We start from the raw sequence: 24,785 nt of genomic DNA, 5'->3' as shown, positions 1-24,785 counted from the left end.
TTATTTTGTTGCGTTTAATGCACATAAATGCAAAATTCGATTACTTTCAATAAGAAAATTGATCAAAAAATGACTAAACATTTTCAAAATACAGATTATTTATTTATTAATGCTTAAGTTTTATATACATTAATACTATAAAGTTAAAAAAAAATTAAGTTATACATACATTGTGTGATATAAACTTTCAATAAATATAAAAATGTAATAAAATTTATAATTCATCTGTCTTATGTCTCCTATATATAAAATTTGATGTTTGCATGATTCCTACAAATATTGTTTCTTCGTTCACTTCGATTACGTAAATGAACGGACAATTTATGACCAGCTCTTTCTGTGAACCTACCAGATTTCTTACTTTATTTCTGTCAACTGTAATTAAAAATTTTTTATTGTAATGTTTACGCACGCAGTATTTTCTTATAGATTATTTATAAATGGATAGGTTACCATTTGGAACTTCTGATTTTCCTATATCAATGTTTATAAAATTTGCTTGAATGATACTGTTCACTTTTAAAGGAATTTTTGACAGATTTGTCAAATCAGCATCATCCCCGAACATTGTAGTTACACCCTCCTACAAACAATTATCAGTTTTAATTTCTAAAATTTCTCCAGAATCTCTCTTACATATCAGTTGTAAAGAGATTTTATTAATTACACAATATTTACCTGATAAAAATTATCTGTTACATTTTCATCATGTACAATCCTAAATATAGGTAAAAACAGATAATCTATATTTTCATAATGGTTTATAGTTTTAAGTAATCTTAATTCACTTAAATCAATTTTATCTAATAAGTATTCCAGGCCTTCAAGTTTCATCTCTTCGTATGGTAAAAATATAGTTATCGTAATGTTGGCATTCTGTAAAATTATATTTTGATATTCAATATATAATTTTTCATTAGCCTGTGAGATATATAACTTTTGACTCGACATATTATTTTTGAAAATTTTTTTATAAATAATAATTATTTACCAAAATTGAAATTTCAACAAATTTCGCACTCCATTGTGGTATTTCGCCATGAATAAATTTCAAGTTATCAAAATTAATTGTTGGGAGAAAAAACATTTTTGATGGAAAAGGATAAAATTTGCGTTTGTCTATCTTCCCTACATTATCCAAGCTAACGTTGAGGTACACAACATTTACCAACATAATTTTTGTATCCTTATCGATATAACCTGTCCGTAAAGTATTTTCTTGTTGAAAATGTACTTTGCATGAATTATAATTAACTTATATTTAATTCAATGTTAGTCAAATGTTTTACACAATTACCTAAAGAAATTATTTGTGATATTTCATCATTTGTTTTCTCTTGGACCCATGAATTTATTGCTTTTGTAGTTTCTACGTTATTCTTGAAATCTACTTTTGAAATCGAACAATGACGTTCATTCGTGCATAATGATAAAAAATCGTTTGTCAAATCAACTGACTTGTGAACATATATTGCATTTCCTAAATACAATTCTACGTTTTCGATATCCTATAAAACATATACAATTTATACTATAATTTTATATTTTCATATTTTGTACTATAGTATTGTTTTTTCATTCTTTATCCCACATTTAAGTAAGCCAATTCCGGTCGGTACATATCGCTAAAAGGTTTTATTTTATCATCAGTAATGCCCAAATAAGTCATCAATTCATTCCTTGTCGATCCTCTAGCGCTGTTTAAAAATAAAGATTCTATCATATCGCTACTTACAGGACTAAACACATTATTTCCTAAGAATGTTGGTTCCTGGCAAAACATAAATTAAAAATTGGACGAAAACTTATATAAGATAAATTAAAAATTATTTCAAAACTTATATGAGATACAAATACATCAATTACATAATATGTAGACAGTGGTGTTTTTTTTGGACTAGATATATCCTGCAATTCTACATATGTTATAATCGCTGCAGATAAATCAATATTTTTATAAGTTTTGCTTTTAAATGACTTTGATAAATCGGCGGCACACACAATGTTGGTGATGATGATCGTAAACAACGCTACAAAGAGAATACATTTTTTATAAAATCAGGAAGAAGTGGTTATTTATTTCTGAATATGTTAATAATTTATAATTTAGATATTAAAATTTATATATATATATATATATATATATATATATATATATTATTATTATAAGAATTTTTTAATATAGTATTAATACCTGTAAGCATTGTAACAAAATTCCAATTCTATATATATATATATATATATATATATATATATATATATATATAAAATATAAACTTATATCAAATAAATTGAAGAATAAATTATTCAATTTAATATACGTTTATATTATATATATATATATATATATATATATATATATATATATATATATATGTATATAGCTTTTTTGTTTTCTCCTTATTTTTGCTTATGTACCAACAATCAACAATCAATTATCTTAAATGATGAGCTAAATTCCACGATTTTTTGAAAACTTGAAAATTGAAAAATTTAAAATGACAAATTATTCGGTACAATTTTAATCCAAAATTCTCTTCTTTTAACATCGATTAGATACTAGCTGCATTTGTATTTGTTTCAATTGTTAAAAAAACTATCTGCAAAAATAACTGCAGAAAAACAATACGTTATTTTGAAATGAAATTCAAGTTAGTCTCACGTAAATTTATTAAATGGTCCGAAACTTACTTCCACAACGGTAATTTCCGGCTTTAGGAACAATTTTCGTATGAGATCTTCAATGGCATTTTTGTTGCAATGGTTAAAAATAATTGACACCACAGTTACCGATGACTGTTACACGACTGCTTAATACCGTGTTTACCTGCGCCTTTGTAATAGCAGTATTGTTGTTTGTAGTGTCGTAGAGGTGACTAAAATTGAAAAAGGAAAAAGAGAGAAAGAGAATTTATAAATATTTTTCTATTATTCTTCCCGAAACTCATGCTTTATCATATGCACGTGTCTTATAATAATTCTCTCAATTTAAATTTTATTTTGAACAAAGGAGCCTTATCAGTTCTTTATTTAAATGTTTAATGTTTATTAAATTTTTTATAATTTACAAATTACATATATTAATGCTGTAAAGTATTTTTTCGCTTGCTCCTGTCGAATAATGTTTATATTTTTTTTAATATAAAAAAGTTTTTTTTATATAAAATTATAACTCATTATATTTGTTGACGATGATAGAAAATAATTACAGAAGACTTGTAATAAATAATTTTATAAACAAAATTAATGATTATAATAATACCATGATATAACTTGTTATATATCTATAGTTATAATATATTTAAAATGTAAAAGATAAAAGAAATTAAAAAGAAAAATATTGTTTTTGCTTGATATATACATTGATGCCATACGTTTATAAATTTGACATTAAGATTAAACATCAAAACGGCAGAATATTAGATATTTATAATTTTTTTTTGTATTGAGCTTCTCATTGGGTAATTTAAAAAATAATGACATTAATTAATTTAATCTTATTAACAAAATAATATCCACTAAACTTAGTAAGGTATCTTTTATATGCGATAATACAGTCATTCTTGTAAACATTTCAGGCTAGCTTCAAAATCGCCAATTTTGATTGACACGGTTCTCATAAACTCTTGCGGATAAGCAATTTTAAAACTCGAGATTTCTATGAACAAAACGCAGATATTTCAGGTAGGAACAGCTTCTCACACATCTTTGCACATGGCAAACAAATTTTGCAGACATAGAGTGTGCAAATCTGACGGTTGAAACGTTTTACTATCTCTTAAATAATGTAGCAGATTAACAAAATTTATTCCATCCAACGCAATTATTGCAGAATCTTTGTCTAAGACGACTAGCAATCTTAGCACATGTTTATGTTGGAAATGATTATAAAGTCTGGTACTCGTGTGGTTCCAGAAAATATTTTCATTTCGTGCACATCAATTGTATAAATAACAGTCTACGACCAATTCTTGTAGTGGATCTATCGATTTTTTTATTTTGCTTCTGTCAATTGTAATCAAAATTTTTTTATTAATATTTAATGCTTACACACACGATATTAGCCTAAAATTTTCTATTATTCACAATTGTATAAATTACCATTTGGAGATTTCAAACTTCCTTCTTTAATATTTACGGAAATTATTTGATTGATGTTGTTCATTTTTAGGGGAATTTTTGAGAGATTTGTTCTCATTATCTTCGAACATCGTAGTTACGTCCCTCTATAAGCAATTATCAGTTTTATTTTATTTTTAGAATTTATCCAAAATCTCTCCTACATATCAGTTGTAAATAAATTTTGCTAACTGCAAATAATTACTTAAAAAAAAAAAATCTGTTAAATTTTGACGAGATTCACTCATAATTTATGTAAGATCAATCAATATAAAGCGCGTCAATTATAAAAAGTGCATATGTGTTATTTCTCTCTTCTATATTATATAATTATGCAATGGATACAATTATTTTGTTACATCTAATGTACACAAGTGCAAATTGATTTGCACTATTTGGCTATTTTTAAATAATAAGATAATTGATCAAAAAATGAGCAATCAAGCACATTTTCAAAATACAAATTATTTATTAATTAATGCTTAAATTTTATATACATTAATATGATAAAGTTAAAAACAAATTAAGTTATACATATATTGTGACATAAATTTTCAATAAATATAAGAATGTAATAAATATAATTTAAATTAATAAATATAATTATAATTCATCTTTTCTATATCCTCTAAATAAAAATTCTGGTGCTTGCATGACTCCAGCAAAAGCTACTTCTCCGTGCACATTGATTGCGTAATAAAACGGACAATCTATGATCAGCTGTTTCTGTGAATCTGCCGGTTCTCTTACTTTATTTTCGTTAACTGTAATTCAAAATTTTTTATTGTAATGCTTACACGCAATATTTTCTTAAAGTTTTTTATTATTCACAATGTGCAGATTACCATTTGGAGCTTCTAAATTTCCTAAATTAATGTATATAAAATTTGTTTGAAAGATATTGTTCACTTTTAAAGGAATTTTTGAAAGACCAGTCAAGTCCGCATCATTCTTGAACATCGTAGTTACACCGTTCTACAAATGGTTATCAGTTTTATTTCGAATACTTATCCAGAATCTCTTTACATATCAGTTGTAAACAGATTTTGTTAATTACACGTATTTACCTTATAATAAAAATTTGTCATATTTTCATGAAAATCAATTGTAAACTTAGGTAGAATTAGATAATCTATTTTTCAAATTTGTTTATGTATAGGTTTTTAATTAATTTAAATTCATCGAAATCAAGTTTATTAACTATATATTCTAGGCCTTCAGATCCCTTTTCGATTGGATAAAATATAGTTATTGTAATGTTGGCATTCTGTAAAATTATATTTTGATTCAATATAATAATTTTTATATTCTGTGAGATAACTTTTGATTCAATATATTATCGTTGAAAGTTTTCTTATAAATAATAATTATTTACCAAAACTGGAATTTCAACAAATTTTGCATTCCAATATGGTACTTCGCCATAAATAAATGACAAATTTTCAATTTGAATTGTTGGAACATAAAACAGTTTTGATGGAGTAACATAATATTTGCGTTTTTCTGATATTTTTGCTTTTATATTATCCAATCCAATATGAAAGTACGCAACATTTATCAACATAATTTTTGTATCCTTATTGATATCGACACCTATTTGTAAATTATTTTCATGTTGAAAATGTACTTTGCATAAATTATCATTACTTATATTTAATTTAATGTTAGTCAAATGATTTACATAATTACCTGGAAAAATTACGTGTGGTAATTTATCATTTGTTTTCTCTTCGACCCATGAATTTATAATTCTTGCAGTTTGTACGTCATTCTTGAAATCTACTTCTGAACAATGAAGTTTCTTCATGCATAATGATGAAAAAGCTTTTGTTAAATTAACTGACTTTTGAACATATATTGCATTGCCAAAATACAATTCTATGTTTTCGATATCCTAAAACACATATAATTTATATTATAATTTTGTATATTTATATTTTGTTCTATAGTATATTTTTTCATTCTTCATCCTTACATTTAAGTAAGAGAATTCCGATTTGTACATATCGCTGAGAGGTATTTCACTGATTTTAATCTTGTTCAAATATGTTATCAATTCTTTCTTTGACGAGTTTTTAAGTACGTTTAAAAGTAAAGCTGTTATCATATCCATAACTATAGGACTAACCAGTTTATTTCCATACTTTCTCATTCTCTGACAAAACATAAATTAAAAATTAGACATAAACTTATATAAGATAAATTAAAAATTATTTCAAAACTTATATGTGATACAAATCAATTACATATGCATGTGTGTACACTGGTGATTTTAGACTATGTATATCCTTTATTTCTACATATGTTACAATCGCTGTAGATAGATCAAGTTTTTTATAAATGTTGTTGTTAAATGGCATTGATAAATCGAAAGCATACACAATGTTAGCAATGATGATTGCAAGCAACGCTGTTAAAGAATACATTTATTATAAAATTAGCTAAGAACGGTTATTTCTGAATATGTTAATAATTTATGGCTTATATACTAAAAATTTATAGATATATATATATATATATATATATATATATATATATATATATATATTAACTATATGTATATTATTATTATAAGAAATTTTTCTTAATATTAATGTAATATTACCTGTACGCATCGTAACAAAATCCCAATTCTATGATATATATATATAAAGTATAAACTTATATAGAATAAATTGAAGAATAAATTATTCAATTTAATATACGTTTATATTATATATATATATATATATATATATATATATATATATATATATAGTTTTTTTTTGTTTTCTTTTTAGCTTTTCTTATGTACCAACAATCAATTATCTTAAATGACCAGTTAAATTCTTCAATTCTTTAAAAGCTTCAAAATTCAAAAATTTAAAGAGGCAAATTATTTAGTTCAATTTTAGTCTCTTCTTTTAACATCGATTAGATACTAGCTGCATTGTATTGTTTGCATCAACTATTAAGAAAATTATCAAAAATAACTGTAGAGAAAGAATACGTTATTTTAGAACAAAATTTAAGTTAGTCTCACGTAATTTTATAAACGGTCTTAACTTACTTCAACAAAATTAATTTCCAACTTTAGGAACAATTTTCGTATAAGATGTTCAATGGCACTTTTGTTGCAATGGTTAGAAATAATTGATACCACAATTATCGATGACTATACACGACTGCTTAATACGTGTCTACCTACATCTCTGTAACGGTCGTTATAGCAATATTGTTGTTTGTAGTGTCACGTAAAGGTGATTGAAATTGAAAAGAGAAAAAGAGAGAAATAAAATTCATAAATATTATTCAGTTATTCTTCCCAAAACTCATGCTTTGAAACATATTTACATGTCTTATAATAGCCCTCTCAATTTAAATTTTATTTTTAACGAAGAAGCCTTATCAGTTCTTTATTTAAATGTTTAATGTTTATTAAATTTTTTATAATTTACAAATTACATATATTAATGCTGTAAATTATTTTTTTTGATTGCTGCTGTCGATTATTGTTTATATTTTTTTAACATAAAAGTTTTTTTATATAAAATTATAAATTATTATATTTGTTGATAATGATAGAAAATAACTACAGAAGACTAGTAATAAACAATTTCATAATAATAAATAATATATATACAAATAAAAAAATTGTCATGAAATTTCTTGTTTGTTTAATCATATAAACGTAATATTTCTTTTTATATCTCGCCTGATTAATAATATGTTTAAAAAATACATTGTAATTACATTTTTTTTACATTTTTTTTTTACAGTGTAGTTACAAATTTATTTTTATTTTTTCTTTATATTAAAATCTGTTTTTATTGCTTTTTATATGCAAGATCTTCTTGCATACCAAACAGATTTTATATCAAACAGAAAGGGCTAACGTACACAAATTAAACTGTCTGGACCATGAAGGTGTTATATAAATCAATATAACTATAATTTCATGCTCGATGCTCGTCGACCCAGATGGTTGCTATGGAAATGCAGCCATATCAATATATGTGTATGATAGTCCAAAATCAAATCACAGTAAATCGGATTGAGAGAATTCGTATAACTGCTTCCCTTAGCAAATAATATAATACATGAAAGTACAACTCTTTTCAATTGTTTAAACAATGTTATTTAACAATTTTCTTTTATGGTAAATTAGTTAACTTTTCAAAGTAAGTGACTTTATCTTAACCCAACTGATATTTTCAAAAATATTTTTGTTATCATTAAAATTTAAACAACGTTTGTTCAATTTCAAGAATATAAATGTTATAAATATTGTATTTTTATGATCATAGAAATTATATAAATTTTTGTTGAATTATTTTTTCGGTTATTGTTACATTTCTAAACGCAAACACATTCTAGAGAATTGATATAATGTTGTAATTAACTACATTACTTGTTAGATAAGATCGTATGTATATAGCTATAGAATGTTGTGTATTTGTGATCATTATAAATCATCAGTCTATATAATCGATTCAAATGAAACTTTTTTGCCGAAGCTTTATTTTTTATTTGCTACATTCCACTTGTGAATTATTTTTTTTTTTTTGTTAAGATACTCGTCGCTGCTTTAAAAGGAGCTACGCTTTCTAAGATTTTTTTGGTTTTATATTATTTATGTTATTGATGAGTAAATAACGTTTATAAATAATATATAACTATATATATCACGACAATAAACTTTGGAGAACATATTTAGTAGTGAAGGCATTTATCAAGTGAGTAAGTTAAAGTAGTTTAATGAACCTAAAAGCTATACCGATGCCGAAAATAACGTAGTTATTAGTAATGTCACATATTAGTTAAGTCGAGAGGAAAAAGTTAGATTAAAAAAGATATCGTAGTTATATTTATTATATCAAAATTTTTAAGTAAAATGGAAAGAAAAGAAACAGTCTCACTTTGCGATTTTACAATAAACATCATTTATTATGGGATTTTATGCTATAATTTGCTTCTAATTTGCTCAAGAATATAACATTTCAAAGATATTAGGTTGTTTTGAATCACCCTTATAGCTTTAAATCTTGAGAAAAACTTTTTATAATATATTTATGCTAGAAGATCAATTAATATAAAACGCGTCAAAAATAAAAAGTACGTATATGCTATCTCTCTCTTTTATTTTATAATTATAGATACCTATTCGCTCGATTGTATATGCATATACAGTTATTTTGTTGCGTTTAATGCACATAAATGCAAAATTCGATTACTTTCAATAAGAAAATTGATCAAAAAATGATTAAAGCACATTTTCAAAATACAGATTATTTATTTATTAATGCTTGAAGTTTATGTATATTATTATGATAAAATTTAAAATATTTAAGTTATAAGTATTTATACATACATTATGTGACATAAACTTTCAATAAATATAAGAATGAATATTAATAAAAATAATAAATATAATAAAAATTATAATTCATCTCTTATAAATATAAAGACTGGTACTCGTGTGGTTCCAGAAAATATTTTCATTTCGTGCACATCAATTGTATAAATAACAGTCTACGACCAATTCTTGTAGTGGATCTACCGATTTTTTTATTTTGCTTCTGTCAATTGTAATCAAAATTTTTTTATTAATATTTAATGCTTACACACAATATTAGCCTAAAATTTTTTATTATTCACAGTTGTATAAATTACCTTTTAGAGCTTTCAAACTTCCTTCTTTAATATTTACGGAAATTATTTGATTGATGTTGTTCATTTTTAGGGGAATTTTTGAGAGATTTGTTCTCATTATCTTCGAACATCGTAGTTACGTCCCTCTATAAGCAATTATCAGTTTTATTTTATTTTTAGAATTTATCCAAAATCTCTCCTACATATCAGTTGTAAATAAATTTTGCTAACTGCAAATAATTACTTAAAAAAAAAAAATCTGTTAAATTTTGACGAGATTCACTCATAATTTATGTAAGATCAATCAATATAAAGCGCGTCAATTATAAAAAGTGCATATGTGTTATTTCTCTCTTCTATATTATATAATTATGCAATGGATACAATTATTTTGTTACATCTAATGTACACAAGTGCAAATTGATTTGCACTATTTGGCTATTTTTAAATAATAAGATAATTGATCAAAAAATGAGCAATCAAGCACATTTTCAAAATACAAATTATTTATTAATTAATGCTTAAATTTTATATACATTAATATGATAAAGTTAAAAACAAATTAAGTTATACATATATTGTGACATAAATTTTCAATAAATATAAGAATGTAATAAATATAATTTAAATTAATAAATATAATTATAATTCATCTTTTCTATATCCTCTAAATAAAAATTCTGGTGCTTGCATGACTCCAGCAAAAGCTACTTCTCCGTGCACATTGATTGCGTAATAAAACGGACAATCTATGATCAGCTGTTTCTGTGAATCTGCCGGTTCTCTTACTTTATTTTCGTTAACTGTAATTCAAAATTTTTTATTGTAATGCTTACACGCAATATTTTCTTAAAGTTTTTTATTATTCACAATGTGTAGGTTACCATTTGGAGCTTCTGAATTTTTTACATTAATGTTTATAAAATTTGTTTGAAAGATATTGTTCACTTTTAAAGGAATTTTGGAGAGACCTGTCAAGTCCGCATCATTCTTGAACATCGTAGTTACACCGTTCTACAAATGGTTATCAGTTTTTATTTTTAATACTTATCCAGAATCTTTCTTACATATCAATTGTAAACAGATTTTATTATTTACACAATATTTACCTGATAATAAAATGTTGTCATATTTTCATGATATTCAATTGTAAACCTAGGTAGAATTAGATAATCTATATTTTCAAATTTGTTTGTGTATACATTTTTAATTAATTTAAATTCATCAAAATCAAGTTTATTTAACATGTATTCTAGGCCTTCAGATCCTTTTTCGATTGGATAAAATATATTTATTGTAATGTTGGCATTCTGTAAAATTATATTTTGATTCAATATAATAATTTTTTATATTCTGTGAGATAACTTTTGATTCAATATATTATCCTTGAAAGTTTTTTTTATAATTAATAATTATTTACCGAAACTGGAATTTCAACAAATTTTGCATTCCAATATGGTACTTCGCCATAAATAAATGACAAATTTTCAATTTGAATTGTTGGAACATAAAACAGTTTTGATGGAGTAACATAATATTTGCGTTTTTCTGATATTTTTGCTTTTATATTATCCAATCCAATATGAAAGTACGCAACATTTATCAACATAATTTTTGTATCCTTATTGATATCGACATCTGTTTGTAAAATATTTTCATGTTGAAAATGTACTTTGCATAAATTATCATTAACTTATATTTAATTTAATGTTAGTCAAATGATTTACATAATTACCTGGAAAAATTACGTGTGGTAATTTATCATTTGTTTTCTCTTCGACCCATGAATTTATAATTCTTGCAGTTTGTACGTTATTCTTGAAATCTACTTTTGAACAATGAAGTTTCTTTTTCATGCATAATGATATAAAATTGTTTGTTAAATTAACTGACTTTTGAACATATATTGCATTTCCAAAATACAATTCTATGTTTTCGATATCCTAAAAGACATATAATTTATATTATAATTTTGTATATTTATATTTTGTTCTATAGTATATTTTTTCATTCTTCATCCTTACATTTAAGTAAGAGAATTCCGATTTGTACATATCGCTGAGAGGGATTTTACCGACTTTATTCCTGATCAAATATGTTATCAATTCTTTCTTTGACGAGTTTTTAAGTACGTTTAAAAGTAAAGCTGTTATCATATCCATAACTATAGGACTAACCAGACTATTTCCAAAGTTTCTCATTCTCTGACAAAACATAAATTAAAAATTAGACATAAACTTATATAAGATAAATTAAAAATTATTTCAAAACTTATATGTGATACAAATCAATTACATATGTATGTGTGTACACTGGTGATTTTAAACTATGTATATCCTTTATTTCTACATATGTTACAATCGCTGTAGATAGATCAAGTTTTTTATAAATATTTCTGTTAAATGGCATCGATAAATCGAAAGCATACACAATGTTAGCGATGATGATAGCAAACAGCGCTGTTAAAAGAATATATTTATTATAAAATTAAAAAGAACAGTTATTTCTGAATATGTTAATAATTTATGGCTTAGATACTAATATATATATATATATATATATATATATATATATATATATATATATACATGTATATATATACATATATATATATATATATAATAACTATATGTATATTATTATTATTTTAAATTTTTTTTAATATTAATGTAATATTACCTGTATGCATCGTAACAAAATCCCAATTCTATGATATATATATATAAAAAGTATATACTTATATCGAATAAATTGAAGAATAAATTATGCAATTTAATATACGTTTATATTATATATATGTATATAGCTTTTTTTGTTTTCTTTTTAATTTTTCTTATGTACCAACAATCAATTATCTTAAATGACCAGTTAAATTCTTCAATTCTTTAAAAGCTTCAAAATTCAAAAATTTAAAGAGGCAAATTATTTAGTTCAATTTTAGTCTCTTCTTTTAACATCGATTAGATACTAGCTGCATTGTATTGTTTGCATCAACTATTAAGAAAATTATCAAAAATAACTGTAGAGAAAGAATACGTTATTTTAGAACAAAATTCAAGTTAGTCTCACGTAATTTTATAAACGGTCTTAACTTACTTCAACAAAATTAATTTCCAACTTTAGGAACAATTTTCGTATAAGATGTTCAATGGCACTTTTGTTGCAATGGTTAGAAATAATTGATACCACAATTATCGATGATTATACACGACTGCTTAATACGTGTCTACCTACATCTCTGTAACGGTCGTTATAGCAATATTGTTGTTTGTAGTGTCACGTAAAGGTGATTGAAATTGAAAAAAGAAAAAGAGAGAAATAACATTCATAAATATTATTCTGTTATTCTTTCTAAAACTCATGCTTTGAAACATATTTACATGTCTTATAATAACCCTCTCAATTTAAATTTTATTTTTAACAAAGAAGCCTTATCACTTCCTTATTTAAATGATAAATGTTTATTAAATTTTTTATAATTTACAAATTACATATATTAAAGCTGTAAATTATTTTTTTTGATTGCTGCTGTCGTTTATTGTTTATATTTTTTTAATATAAAAAAGTTTTTTTATATAAAATTATTAATTATTATATTTGTTGACTGTTATATTTGTTGAATGACAGAAAATAACTACAGAAGACTAGTAATTAACAATTTCATAAACAAAATATATGATTATAATATAATAATACAGCATGATATAGCTTGTTATACATATTTCTATAATTATAACATGTTTAAAATATAAAAGATGAAAGAAGTTAAAGAGAAAAAATCTAACATCTCAAGATTAAACTCCGAAACGGCAAAATATTAGACATATAAAATTATTTTTTTTATATTAAGTTTCTCGTTGGGCAATTTAAAAAATAACGACATTCATTTAATTTTTAATTCGACTAAATAATATTCACTGGATTTAGCAAGGTATCATTTATATGCGATAATAGTCATTCTTGTAAACATTTTTAGCTAGCTCTAAAATCGCTAATTTTTAATGACATTCTCATAATTTCTCGCGGACACTAATTCAATATATACTACAGTAAAATATTTCAGAAACTCAAAAATGTCGGATTTTATAAGGAAACTGCAATATTTGTTCACAATTCGGTTGATCTAACAGACGATTTTTCATCTATGTGCAAAAATAAATTCCATTGTTCGATTTCAAAATTAGATTTCAGAAATGACGTGCAAGCTGCAAAAATTATAAATTCATGGGCCCAAGAAATAACAAATAGAGAAACAGTAAATCAGATATGAGAAATAATTGTTCCAGGTATAAATCAATTGACTAACAATAAAGTATAAATAAAGTATAATTTATGGAAAGTACATTTTCAATAATAATAATATTTTGTATAAACAAGGTAATATCAACAAGGATACAAAAATTATGTTAGTAAACATTTTCTATTTCAACATTAAATGTCCAAAATTGGATGGACAAATATTTATTCGCAAATTTAATATTTCTCCGTCAGCATCGTATTCGGCTGCAATGATTAAATTCGAAAAATCGAAACTCATTCATGGTGAAATACCACATTGGAAAGCCAAGTTCATTGAAATTCAGCTTTTGGTAAATAATTATTATTTATAAGAAAACATTTGAAAATAAAATATTGAATCAAAAAATAATTAATAAAATAATTTTACAGAGTAACGTTATTACAATGACTATATTTTTGCCAAATGAAGAGATGAAATCTGGACATGACAGCCTGTTCTATATATCAAATAAAGTAAATTTTAATGAATTTAAATCAATTAAAACTACATACACAAACAAATGTGAAGATAGAGTTATATTTACCAATGTTTACGATTAATTCAACTTTTGATTTGAGATTTATATTATCTGGATTATTATCACAGTGTAAGTATTATATATATATATATCTGTAAATAATAGAACTTTGCATATTGCAAGCATTACAATAAAAAATCGTTACAGCTATCAAAAATAAGAAAAGAAATTCGGTAAAACCGCCGAAAAAATTTATTGTTCAGATCAATCGTTTATGTATATAATAGACATAAACGGAATGCAGAGGTTTCTGGAAGGGGTTTACAATGCAGATCACATTACATATAATATAGAAATAAAAGAAGAATTATAAACTAATTTTTATTTTATTATATAGATTAAATAACATTCTTATGTTTATTATTATCTTATGTTTATTTTACTACATGCTTATGTTTATATATAAAGTTAATATCCCACAATACAATATAGCTTAAATTATTTTTAATTTTATTATCTATATAAAATTCATTAATAAATAAATAATCTGTAGTTTGAAAGTGTGTTATAGTCATTTTCTGATCTATTTACTTATTGCTTAAAGGAAGCCAAAATTATTTGCACTCATATGTATTAGGTGTAAGAAAATAATTAATATGCATATATACAATTAAGCAAATATGTAACTATAATTATATAATATAAAAAATAGAGATAGCACATTATACATTTTTATTGCTTCTTATGCTGATTGATGTTTTTGCATAAATATACATTATAAAAAATTTGCAAGATTTAAATGTGTCATATATATCTGGAAATTTATAAAATAAAACCAATTTATAAAAACAATTTGTGTGTTATATATTATATCTCTGTAAAAAAAAACCTTATAAAGATATCTGTCATATTGCAATGATATTTAATCGTAAATTTAGGTATAATATAGGTATATTAGGTATAATTATAAATAAATATAATTCCATATCTTGCTCAAAAATGTTTGTGAGTGCAGCTTTAGCTGATTGAAATTCTAGGTAATTAATTTCTTTTTTCCAGTAGTCCAGATCCACTCCTTTATCTGCCAGAAATATGGTCATTATAATGTTGGTATCATTATAAGTTTGTTTTTTTTTTTTCTTTTAATATTTCTGCGCTTAAAACTAATTCAGTCATACATCCAGATTATGAGTGAAAAAAAAGGTAAGGAAATAAAAAAAATGTTAGTGACAGTTTAAAAAATTAGTATAAATGTATTAATATATATTAATATTTAAAAATACTAAATACATTAACGTAATATAATTGTGTATTTTATCTAAAATAACCGTAACAATTTATCAATAATTATAATAATCAAAACCATTAGATCTTGTTTTATTTATCTAAAAATAATAGCGTCAGCTATATTATTTACACTTGTAAGAGTAAACTTAAAAACGGCAGAATATTAATTATTTTAAATGATTTTTCTTATGTTGAGCTCCTCATTGGATCATTTGGAAAATAAAATCATTAATTAATATTATTTTATCGGCTAAATAATATCCACTGTACTCAGCAAGGTATCGTCCATGTCACTTTTTAAAGCTACAATATTTTTGAGACAAACTTTGAAGTTTGGTCTATGATCCGCAGGACTCCAGCAACGCAGCATCAACTCGTACAAAATCGGTGGACAATTGACAGGCATTGGCAACCTGCCTCCAGCGCGTACATAATCTATCACTTCCTCGTTAGTCTTGCCAGTGTAGGGACGTTCACCCAACGATGTAATTTCCCACATTAAAACACCGAATGACCAAACGTCACTCTGAGAAGTAAATATTCCGATCACCAAAGATTCCGGTGCCATCCAGCAAACGGGAAGAAGAGCTCGTTCTTTCTAAAACATTTGATATTAGCAGTTAATCTTTCGGTTCATGTTAATGTCAATTTTTAGAACATTTATATTAGAACGAAAAATGTTCTCTCTTGTTTTGTACAAATAGAAATAATCTATTTTTTTTTAATTTTATGCAAAGTAAAAATGCATTATATTAACAAAAAGGAACAAATGTTTCTAAAAAATTTGATTTGTTTTACGATAAATGTATTTACCACGCGATAATAGTCATCCTTGTAAACATCTCTAGCTAATCCAAAATCGCCAATTTTAATGACACGGTTATCGCGATCTCTCGCGGAGACTAAGCAATTTCGACACGCGAGATCTCTGTGAACGAAACGCAGATTTTCCAGGTAGCAGCAGCCACGCGCAACATCTTCGCACATGGCGAACAAATCGTGCAGACGCAGAGCGTGCGAATCTGACGGTTGCAATTTTCGACTATCCTTCAAATATTGTAGTAGATCAATTTCCATTAATTCCAATATGATCAATGGAGAATCTTCGTCTGAGCAAATGGCCAGCAATTGTAGCACATGTTTATGACAGAAGTGATTCATAAGCCTGGCTTCCTTTAAAAACTTCTTTTTTTCTTGCGACGAAGCGTTTTTCCGAAGCGTTTTTATGGCAACCGATATCTCTGTGCCCGATCTTTTTAAATTTTTTACTTTTCCTTGAAACACCTGCAAAAAAATTTTTAAATAATTTAAATTCATGTTTCATTAAAAAATGTATAATTTAATGTCAAGTGACATTATTTTATTTTATGAATTAAATAATTTAAGAAAAAATGCATAGTGTAGTACATGTATATGTTATTTCACAAAAATTTTACATTACTTATAATCCTTTATAGAAAATTATTCATATAATTATTCTTATCGAGAAGTACATGTCTGTTTCATTTCTTAAAGATTTAAAATTTAATGTATTTAATAACGTTAAAAATAATTATTTGAAATAGCGTATAATATTGAAAAAATTCGTTTTTACCAATCCGAACGTGCCGCTGCCTAAAAGTTTTTCTAATCTGATATCTTCACGTTTGATTTTGATGAATTCATATTCATCCGAATTATATTGCAGCATAGGACTATATAACGTATTAAATTGAAGGTTACCATCAGGTATCTCATGTAGAATCGCTAATTCGATGTTGGTCATTGTCGAAGACAAAACTTGCTCGCTGTCTCTTTTGCGTTGTCGGTATACTGTCATAAAATTACAATATGCTTAATAATATGCATTGCAAAATTTACATTGCTTTTTTAACAAAAATATTAACACTTTTCTTAGAAAATATATATATATATATATATATATATATATATATATATATATATATATATATTACAATACGTCAGATATGATTTCTTTCTGCAATTAAAGAACTAAATGCGTATCAAATATACTTACAGTAATAAAAGTAGTAGATGCAGATTATAGTAAGCATTGCAATCAAGCTTACGATAAATGATAGATAATATCGCATAACTGATGTTCCACCTTTGTTACGCAAAAATATGTTTTTAATATCTTTATTTTATTTAAGCACTTATTTCTAGTTATAATTTTATTATTACGAATTACTAAGCTTCTAAATTTTGTAAACATATTTATATTGAAAATAAACTATAAAATGAAATATTATAATGTCTTTCTTTTGCTTACTTGTCAGTGTTGGAAAAATAAATCGTCCATCAGATGGCCATATATAGTCTTTCTCGTAGTTAGGGTATCTGAGTATCAAACGAAACTCGTATAGAGTTTCTGGTAATAAGTTTTTTATATAATACATTACTGTCCCCTCATTATTCGGCTCAAAGTTGTTTGCAATTTGCCACTTCTGTGCCTCAACATTTCTGTATTGCATAACGTAATAAATTGTCAAATTAACGCTAGGAATCCACGAGATATTCATACCGTTTCTGCTAACTTTGTTCAAAGTTATATTGCTTGGTTCCGGATACATGTATAAGGTTTTGCTCAAACTATTAGTATAAAGATCGCTATAGTTGGCTAGATAAATGCGTACATATACCCAGTACACTTGTCCCGGTAACAATGATTCAATTATTTGCTGTAAATATTTATTGTTTAGCTTATATTCAATTTTATTGACAACTAGAGACTCGCTTATTTCTCGCGTATTGTTAGTAATTAAGGTCCAGTATATTTTGTAGAATACGGGAATGCAGTTTAATTTCTTCGGTGGTATCCAATAAACTGCCGCTACAGTAGGCGTCAGAGCCTCAACAGTTACATTGTCCGGTGCATCGAGCTTGCTTGCTTTAGTTCTCAGTGTTACTTCCGAGCCCAATAATGAGCCCATCGATAACTGATCGGAGTAAAAATTGCTTAGGATTAGCAGTAACTTGTACTCTGTAAGAGGCGTCAAATTCTGAATCTCGTAATGTCGCTCGTACGTCTGCTCGGTCAAATTATCGAACAAGTTAGACTCTTTGTCCAGACAATAGCTTATATTGATTGTATATAAAGTGGCAGGTAAGTTGTGCTTTTTGCATCCACTCTTAGGAACTGGTTCCGGAAGATTTATGATGATGCTGTTGGTTGTTACATTCACTTCTTCTATCTTGTACACTCTTTTGTCAGGTGTCAAACATTTTGTCGGAGGGTAGGATTGCAAAGATTTCTCGAAAGCATAATACTTTACAGATATGCTCACATTTATGTTGCTCATGTTTCGGATATGTTTGAATGCATCTACGCTATCAAGAAGTGCGTATTCTTTTTTCAAAATATACACATATCCATTTATGAAATATGTAGAGATGTAAATGTTTGTCTTGTCCAATACAAAAGATAGAAAGTAAGTTTTACGGCCGACGTTTTTGTATTCTAAAATCAAATTGCATCTAGAACCATTAATGTCTGTCACAAAGAAAAAATAGGACGATAACCAATAAATTAGCGGCATCTTAGAATTCATGTCGTCAATTTTCATGATAATCGTTCTTGAGTTCTTGCCGAGTGAAAAGGGGCATATAATAGATAAATTATTCTCAATAATTTGAGTGTTATTTCCGTCAAGATCAGATTGCATCAACTGATTTCTATTATCAACGTAACTTGTCCAATACAAAATTCTAAAAAATATATACATTATTTTATTTATTACAGAACATTATTAACAATAACAAAAAAAAATTATTTATATAGTAAATATTTAAAATTTTTATAATAAAATTTATATTTATTATTTTTTTATAGCTTTTCATCTTAATTAAAAGGCCATATGAAATTATTAAAAGATTACAAATCAGTAAAAATCATTAACAAAAATATTATTCAAGGGTAATTATAAGGAAAAATAACCAATTACAATAATTCTGACATATGTTGTCAAAGATATGATCCTGAGCAACTTTCAAAAAATTTCAGACGTTGTTTATTAAAAAGTTATTAACAAAATTACTTTAATGAATGGAACGTAATTTTCTGGCACCATGTATATTGAACAAGGAATATATTTGGTGAAATATGTGTTCAATATATAATAATCATAATACTATTTTTAATACACCGTATTTGTTCATATTTTTTTGTAAGTTGAATTTCTATTTTGACAGCGTCACCTTCATCTCCTCCCTCCCCTCCCCATCCGAACTCCGCACCATCCAATATCTCACAAATATATAATTCTGCTAAAAATACATATTAAAACGTAGTAAATCTCCCTCGCTCAACCGTCAAATTAAAAAAAAAGGTTTATAATTTTATAATTTCACTTTATAACACACATGCCATATATGTGCATGTGTATACTTTTTAATATATAGTAATTATCAGATAATTACGTTTTATTCGTTAAACTTACTTTAATATAACTTGTTAAACTTATTTTTAAATAACTTTGTAATAAGCAATAACTAAACGAAGGACGCGTTCTTGAATAACTTCCAAAAAGTTATTCAAGAGTGCGTCCTTGGTAACATATGTCAAAGTCATTGAAATCGGTGAGATCCTTAATATGCATGATTATCTTTCTATTTATTTTAATTGGATGAAAATTAACATACCCTAGGGACGGTAGTACATTAAAACCGCCTAATTTAAAAGGCATTATTTCCGAAATTTTTTCATATTTCACTATGCCTTTTTCCCACATTGTTAAATCGAGCCTCATCATAGATGAAAGACTAGATATATTCAAGTCAAATTGTAACCAGTACAGATTTCTTGCTATCCAGTCAATGCAGAGCAAATACGCAATATTTAGAAGCTTAACTATTCTTGTAATATTGTTTTCATTCCTCTCAAATAGCATTAGCTCTTTCTCTTTGTTGCTCCAATAAATTTTGTGTTCCGCTATCGAATATGTGGCAGATTGAATGTTCTTAACTTTAACGAGGCTAACGTTAATTTTTGAATCCAGATCCCATATGTCGATACCATTTTCCGTTACCATCAATAATTGCGGTATTGGATTTTCGTGCATCGTCGATGCATCAATCAAATCTGTGTAAGGGCCAGCACCAATTTTAGTATGCGCTCGTACTTGAAAACAGTACGTCGTGTTAGGTCTTACATTGTTCACCGTATATTCCAATATTGTAGCTGAGACACTTTTGTCACAGATTTGAATCTCTTTCTGATTCTCGATGAACCAACACTGTACTGTATATCCTTGTATTACTTCCTCTCTAAATTCAGGTTGGTTCCATCTGTAAAAAAAATAAGATTTTAGCGTTTTTATATTTAGTAAAATTGTAACAAAACCAATGTCATTCTATGTACATATAAGTGACGTACTAAACTGAAAATTTAGATTTTCTTACCTGAATGTCACAGAAATGTTGTTTTCTTCATTTTGGAATTCATTATGAAACTCTACAAATGCTCTGGGAGATGTTGGTTTGCTTAAAATGCTTTCTAAAAATTTGAAGGTTGAAGCATATTGACATAATTGTATACAAAACATTATCTTGATTATCTTGGTAATTTGGAAAAAAGAAATTAAAGTAAAAATAAGAGCAAAAAAGAAAGTAAACGTAAATTACAAAATATGGAAATTAATACAGCAAGTAATTTCTAAAATAATAAAATAATATAAAAAAATTTGCATATTTTAAAAATTAAAAAAGTAATTGTCAAAATACGAATCAATAACAAATAAAAAATTTGTTAAACCATTAAACGTTTTTTGAAAATATCTTGTTGATTATAAAATCAAAAATATATTATTTGTGATTATTCTAAAAAAAATAAATAAACTAGCAAAATTAAGTAATATAATTAATGGTGGCTTTATATTAAATCTTGATTAATTTTACATACTATGTGAATTTTTCTTTCTCTTTTTGCTGTAAAAAGACAATTATATTTTTCTAGCTGTGGAAAGATATTTTTTTTTTGGTAATTTATTCTCTATTAATATTTTTGCTTTTTCTGTAAATTATATTTGCAATTCTTTTATTGCAGATTTTTTTTAACAACTTATACATTTGTTTGCAACTTACCAATAGATTCTGAGATCACAGATGTATTTGCAAATGGAATCTCAACTTTATTTCTCATGCCCACACTATCAAAATGACTCCGATGAGATTTAAAATTTTGTAAATTGTTATTCTGAAATATTGGAATATCCTTGATAAAATATAACATACAAAAAGAATTACGCATTATTTGGTGGGCTATTTGTTATTTTTTTAATGATTTAAATAATAAATAAAATATGTACAAATAAAATTAAATTTGTTTGTTTAATAAATATATACGCTCATACTTGAAAATAGTACGTCGTGTTTTAAATTGTCCACCATGTATTCCAATATTGTAGCTGAAATACTCGTTTATTTAATTAATATAATAATAAAATAAGAAATTAGGCAAGTGAAATCTTTGTCCATGTTTTGGATTATCTTCAATAGATTTATAATATCAATATTGAAACGTTTCATTTCCAAAACAAGGACAAAAACATTTGGTAATCAAAAGAAAATTTTTTGAAAAACGCTTTGCGCTTTAATTCCTCCTGCCCAGTTTCTTATTTTATTATATGTATTTTATAGAAATTTTCTTTGTTTTCAACTGTCTTGTTTGTTTAATTATATTGGCTTCATTTGTCTTTATATTTGATTTGTCTTTATATCTCTCCTGTTCGATAATATATTAACTACAATGTAATTACATGTTTTTAAATCTATTTTTATTGTTTTTCAAGACATCTTCTTGCATATCAAATACGACTCTTATATGAAAGAGGAAGAGCAATCGCACACAAATTGGCCTCAAATGGACATCTATAAGATCGTTTAGATCAATGAATTTGTTATGTAAATCAATATAGCTCGACGCTTGATGCTCGTTGATCCAGACGGTCTGGTATGCAGTTATATCAATTGATGTGCGACAGCCGAAAATCGTGCAGAAAAAATTAATGAAGATTAATAAGAATGCACAACCGTTTCTTTTAAATATAAAATTATATATGTAACTTTATAGTTTCAATTGTCAAAACAATTTTGTTTAACAAATTGGATTTTTTACGGTAAGTTAGTTAACTTCTCCGAATAAGTAATTTTACTTTAAAACGATTTTTATTTCAAAAATTTATTTGTTATCATTTAAATTTCAATAACGTTTCTACTTCAAGAATATAAATATTATAAATATTGCCTTTTTTTATGGTCATGAAAATTATATAAATTCTTGTAAATTTTTGTCGAATTTTTTTTGGTTATTTTTTTGGTTACATTTTTTAAACAAATTTTGGAGAACATGATATTGTAATTAATCTACATTATTTGCATAAGATTGTACGCATATGGCTATATAACATAAATATATTAAAATTATGTATATATAAAAGCGCAACCGAAAATCGGCTGATTGGTATATTGTTGATTCCTGTTAATATTGATTTCATTATTATAATTAATTGATACAACTCTAAAATCTATTATATCAATACTCATTGGTTTCGATATTTAGTAGTTCTGTTCTATTATATATATATATATATATATATATATATATATATATATATATATATATTTGTTCTTAACTTAATCAAAAAATAATGCTCATTTTTTGAATTAATTTTCTTAAATAAAAACTGATTTAGTACAAATCTTATTATGCTAATAAATAATTGTAAGTAATTAAAAAAAAATGTCTCAGGAATTAAAAAAACAATTACATAAAAATCAGTATATATTAATATATCGCAGAAGAAACTAGAAATCTTTTAATATTGTTTAAAATACTATTTAAAAAAAAACAAAGATAATAAAATCAAATTTTAATTACTATCTTAATTAATTAATTTTGTAAGATAAAATATTCATTAATAAAGAAAATTTCTAAAATTTATTCATTCTTTTTTTTTTATAATTTTACACATACTAGTGTTTTCTAGTGTTTTATGTTACATAATTTTATTTTATTATCATATAATACATATATTTAATTATCATAAACAGTTTTAGTTATTTTATATAAATTATTAGTTATAATAACATTTAATTTTATATGCAACAAAACAATCTCTTACCTGTATGAAGTCTGAATCCGAATATTTTGACAAGGTATCTGCTCTCGCTAACATTAACACTTTCAGTAAAACACATAATACCGTTTTTGACATAATAATTATTTTCTTTTTGTAAATACTTGGGCTCAATCAATTTTCGCGCAATCCTTGGTGGCTCAGCTATGAATACTGATACTATCAATATTCTGGATAATGTCAATATGCTAATCAAATCGATGTTTTTTTACGTATATTATTTCTTGAAATTTATTTAATACATCAACCATGAGATCTCTTCTAGCGTTACTTTTTAAAATTTCTCTTTATAACCAATCACGATGTATTTTACAAATCATCAAATTATGAAACTTTTAGTCATTAAATACTCACTTTTTTCCTTGAAAGCCAATGACGATGCTATGAACTGACACATATATTCGGTTATATCGAACAATAATATAAATGTTGTCAGTTATCAGTTATTTTCCTCTGTAGTTCCCCTTAATATAATTTAAAAAAGCCAAATAGAAGAAAAAAATGTGCAATATATAATTATTGTTCGAGAAAGTATAGGCAACTAGGAAATTACTCAATTATAAATCTTTAGTTTTGTTACCATTCATAAGCCAAGTTTTAACAAATCATCTATATTTTCTATACCTTTAGTATAATTAAAATTGTAATTGTGACAAATAGTTTATATATATATATATATATATATATATATATATATATATATATATATATATATATAAGCGTTCTCGAAGGCCTACCACTATACTGCAAGTTGTTCTTGACAGACTGTAACTTTTATATCACGCGATTTTAATTGATTTAATCATTGCGTATTTGTATTTGATTGGTGACCATCGTGTATCATCAATTTAAATAA

The 24,785-nt window shown here is 25.2% G+C and overlaps 3 protein-coding genes and 1 long non-coding RNA gene across 12 annotated transcripts; 1 reads left to right on the top strand and 3 right to left on the bottom strand.

Annotated features, from left to right (window-relative positions):
* Positions 1 to 115: 115 nt before the first annotated feature.
* Positions 116 to 2,849, bottom strand: LOC126850686 (antichymotrypsin-2-like). 5 transcript variants are annotated; one of them, XM_050593929.1, is made up of 10 exons: positions 2,692 to 2,849; positions 2,419 to 2,612; positions 2,195 to 2,222; positions 1,867 to 2,030; positions 1,592 to 1,771; positions 1,298 to 1,508; positions 992 to 1,200; positions 679 to 876; positions 454 to 583; positions 116 to 375 (listed from the first exon to the last, which is right to left on the bottom strand). In XM_050593929.1, the coding sequence occupies exons 3-10, from the start codon at positions 2,202 to 2,204 to the stop codon at positions 215 to 217; spliced, it is 1,263 nt and encodes a 420-aa protein (XP_050449886.1). In that variant the 5' UTR covers positions 2,205 to 2,222; positions 2,419 to 2,612; positions 2,692 to 2,849; the 3' UTR covers positions 116 to 214. The 5 variants fall into 5 exon arrangements, with proteins under 5 accessions (XP_050449886.1, XP_050449887.1, XP_050449888.1 ...); XM_050593930.1 differs by lacking the exon at positions 2,195 to 2,222 and having other exon boundaries at positions 119 to 375; XM_050593931.1 differs by lacking the exon at positions 2,195 to 2,222 and having other exon boundaries at positions 119 to 375; positions 2,423 to 2,612.
* A 1,583-nt stretch (positions 2,850 to 4,432) lies between these two features.
* On the bottom strand, positions 4,433 to 13,008 carry LOC126850685 (antitrypsin-like). Of its 4 annotated transcripts, none has more exons than XM_050593927.1 (9): positions 12,847 to 13,008; positions 12,430 to 12,769; positions 12,046 to 12,209; positions 11,775 to 11,954; positions 11,486 to 11,693; positions 11,171 to 11,388; positions 10,860 to 11,060; positions 10,635 to 10,764; positions 4,433 to 4,883 (listed from the first exon to the last, which is right to left on the bottom strand). In XM_050593927.1, exons 2-9 carry the CDS (start codon positions 12,437 to 12,439, stop codon positions 4,723 to 4,725), a joined length of 1,272 nt encoding a protein of 423 aa, XP_050449884.1. In that variant the 5' UTR covers positions 12,440 to 12,769; positions 12,847 to 13,008; the 3' UTR covers positions 4,433 to 4,722. The 4 variants fall into 4 exon arrangements, with proteins under 4 accessions (XP_050449884.1, XP_050449882.1, XP_050449881.1 ...); XM_050593925.1 differs by lacking the exon at positions 10,635 to 10,764 and adding an exon at positions 4,965 to 5,094; XM_050593924.1 differs by lacking the exon at positions 4,433 to 4,883 and adding an exon at positions 10,116 to 10,553.
* Positions 13,009 to 14,197: 1,189 nt separating this feature from the next.
* Positions 14,198 to 15,211, top strand: LOC126850711 (uncharacterized). The gene is made up of 3 exons (XR_007687570.1): positions 14,198 to 14,339; positions 14,419 to 14,636; positions 14,715 to 15,211. It is a non-coding gene; the product is annotated as an uncharacterized LOC126850711 (long non-coding RNA).
* A 596-nt stretch (positions 15,212 to 15,807) lies between these two features.
* On the bottom strand, positions 15,808 to 24,413 carry LOC126850668 (proto-oncogene tyrosine-protein kinase ROS-like). 2 transcript variants are annotated; one of them, XM_050593892.1, is made up of 10 exons: positions 24,284 to 24,413; positions 23,915 to 24,099; positions 21,876 to 21,987; positions 21,195 to 21,288; positions 20,436 to 21,080; positions 18,067 to 19,502; positions 17,812 to 17,901; positions 17,389 to 17,606; positions 16,608 to 17,078; positions 15,808 to 16,392 (listed from the first exon to the last, which is right to left on the bottom strand). In XM_050593892.1, exons 2-10 carry the CDS (start codon positions 24,005 to 24,007, stop codon positions 16,045 to 16,047), a joined length of 3,507 nt encoding a protein of 1,168 aa, XP_050449849.1. In that variant the 5' UTR covers positions 24,008 to 24,099; positions 24,284 to 24,413; the 3' UTR covers positions 15,808 to 16,044. The 2 variants fall into 2 exon arrangements, with proteins under 2 accessions (XP_050449849.1, XP_050449850.1); XM_050593893.1 differs by lacking the exons at positions 21,195 to 21,288; positions 21,876 to 21,987; positions 23,915 to 24,099; positions 24,284 to 24,413 and having other exon boundaries at positions 20,436 to 20,874; positions 20,945 to 21,078.
* Between the last annotated feature and the right edge of the window lie 372 nt (positions 24,414 to 24,785).

Source organism: Cataglyphis hispanica, chromosome 6 (assembly GCF_021464435.1).
Source record: "Cataglyphis hispanica isolate Lineage 1 chromosome 6, ULB_Chis1_1.0, whole genome shotgun sequence".
Taxonomy (NCBI): domain Eukaryota; kingdom Metazoa; phylum Arthropoda; class Insecta; order Hymenoptera; family Formicidae; genus Cataglyphis; species Cataglyphis hispanica.
Note: the sequence above shows the minus strand (reverse complement) of the source record. Positions and strands in the feature narration are given on the sequence as shown.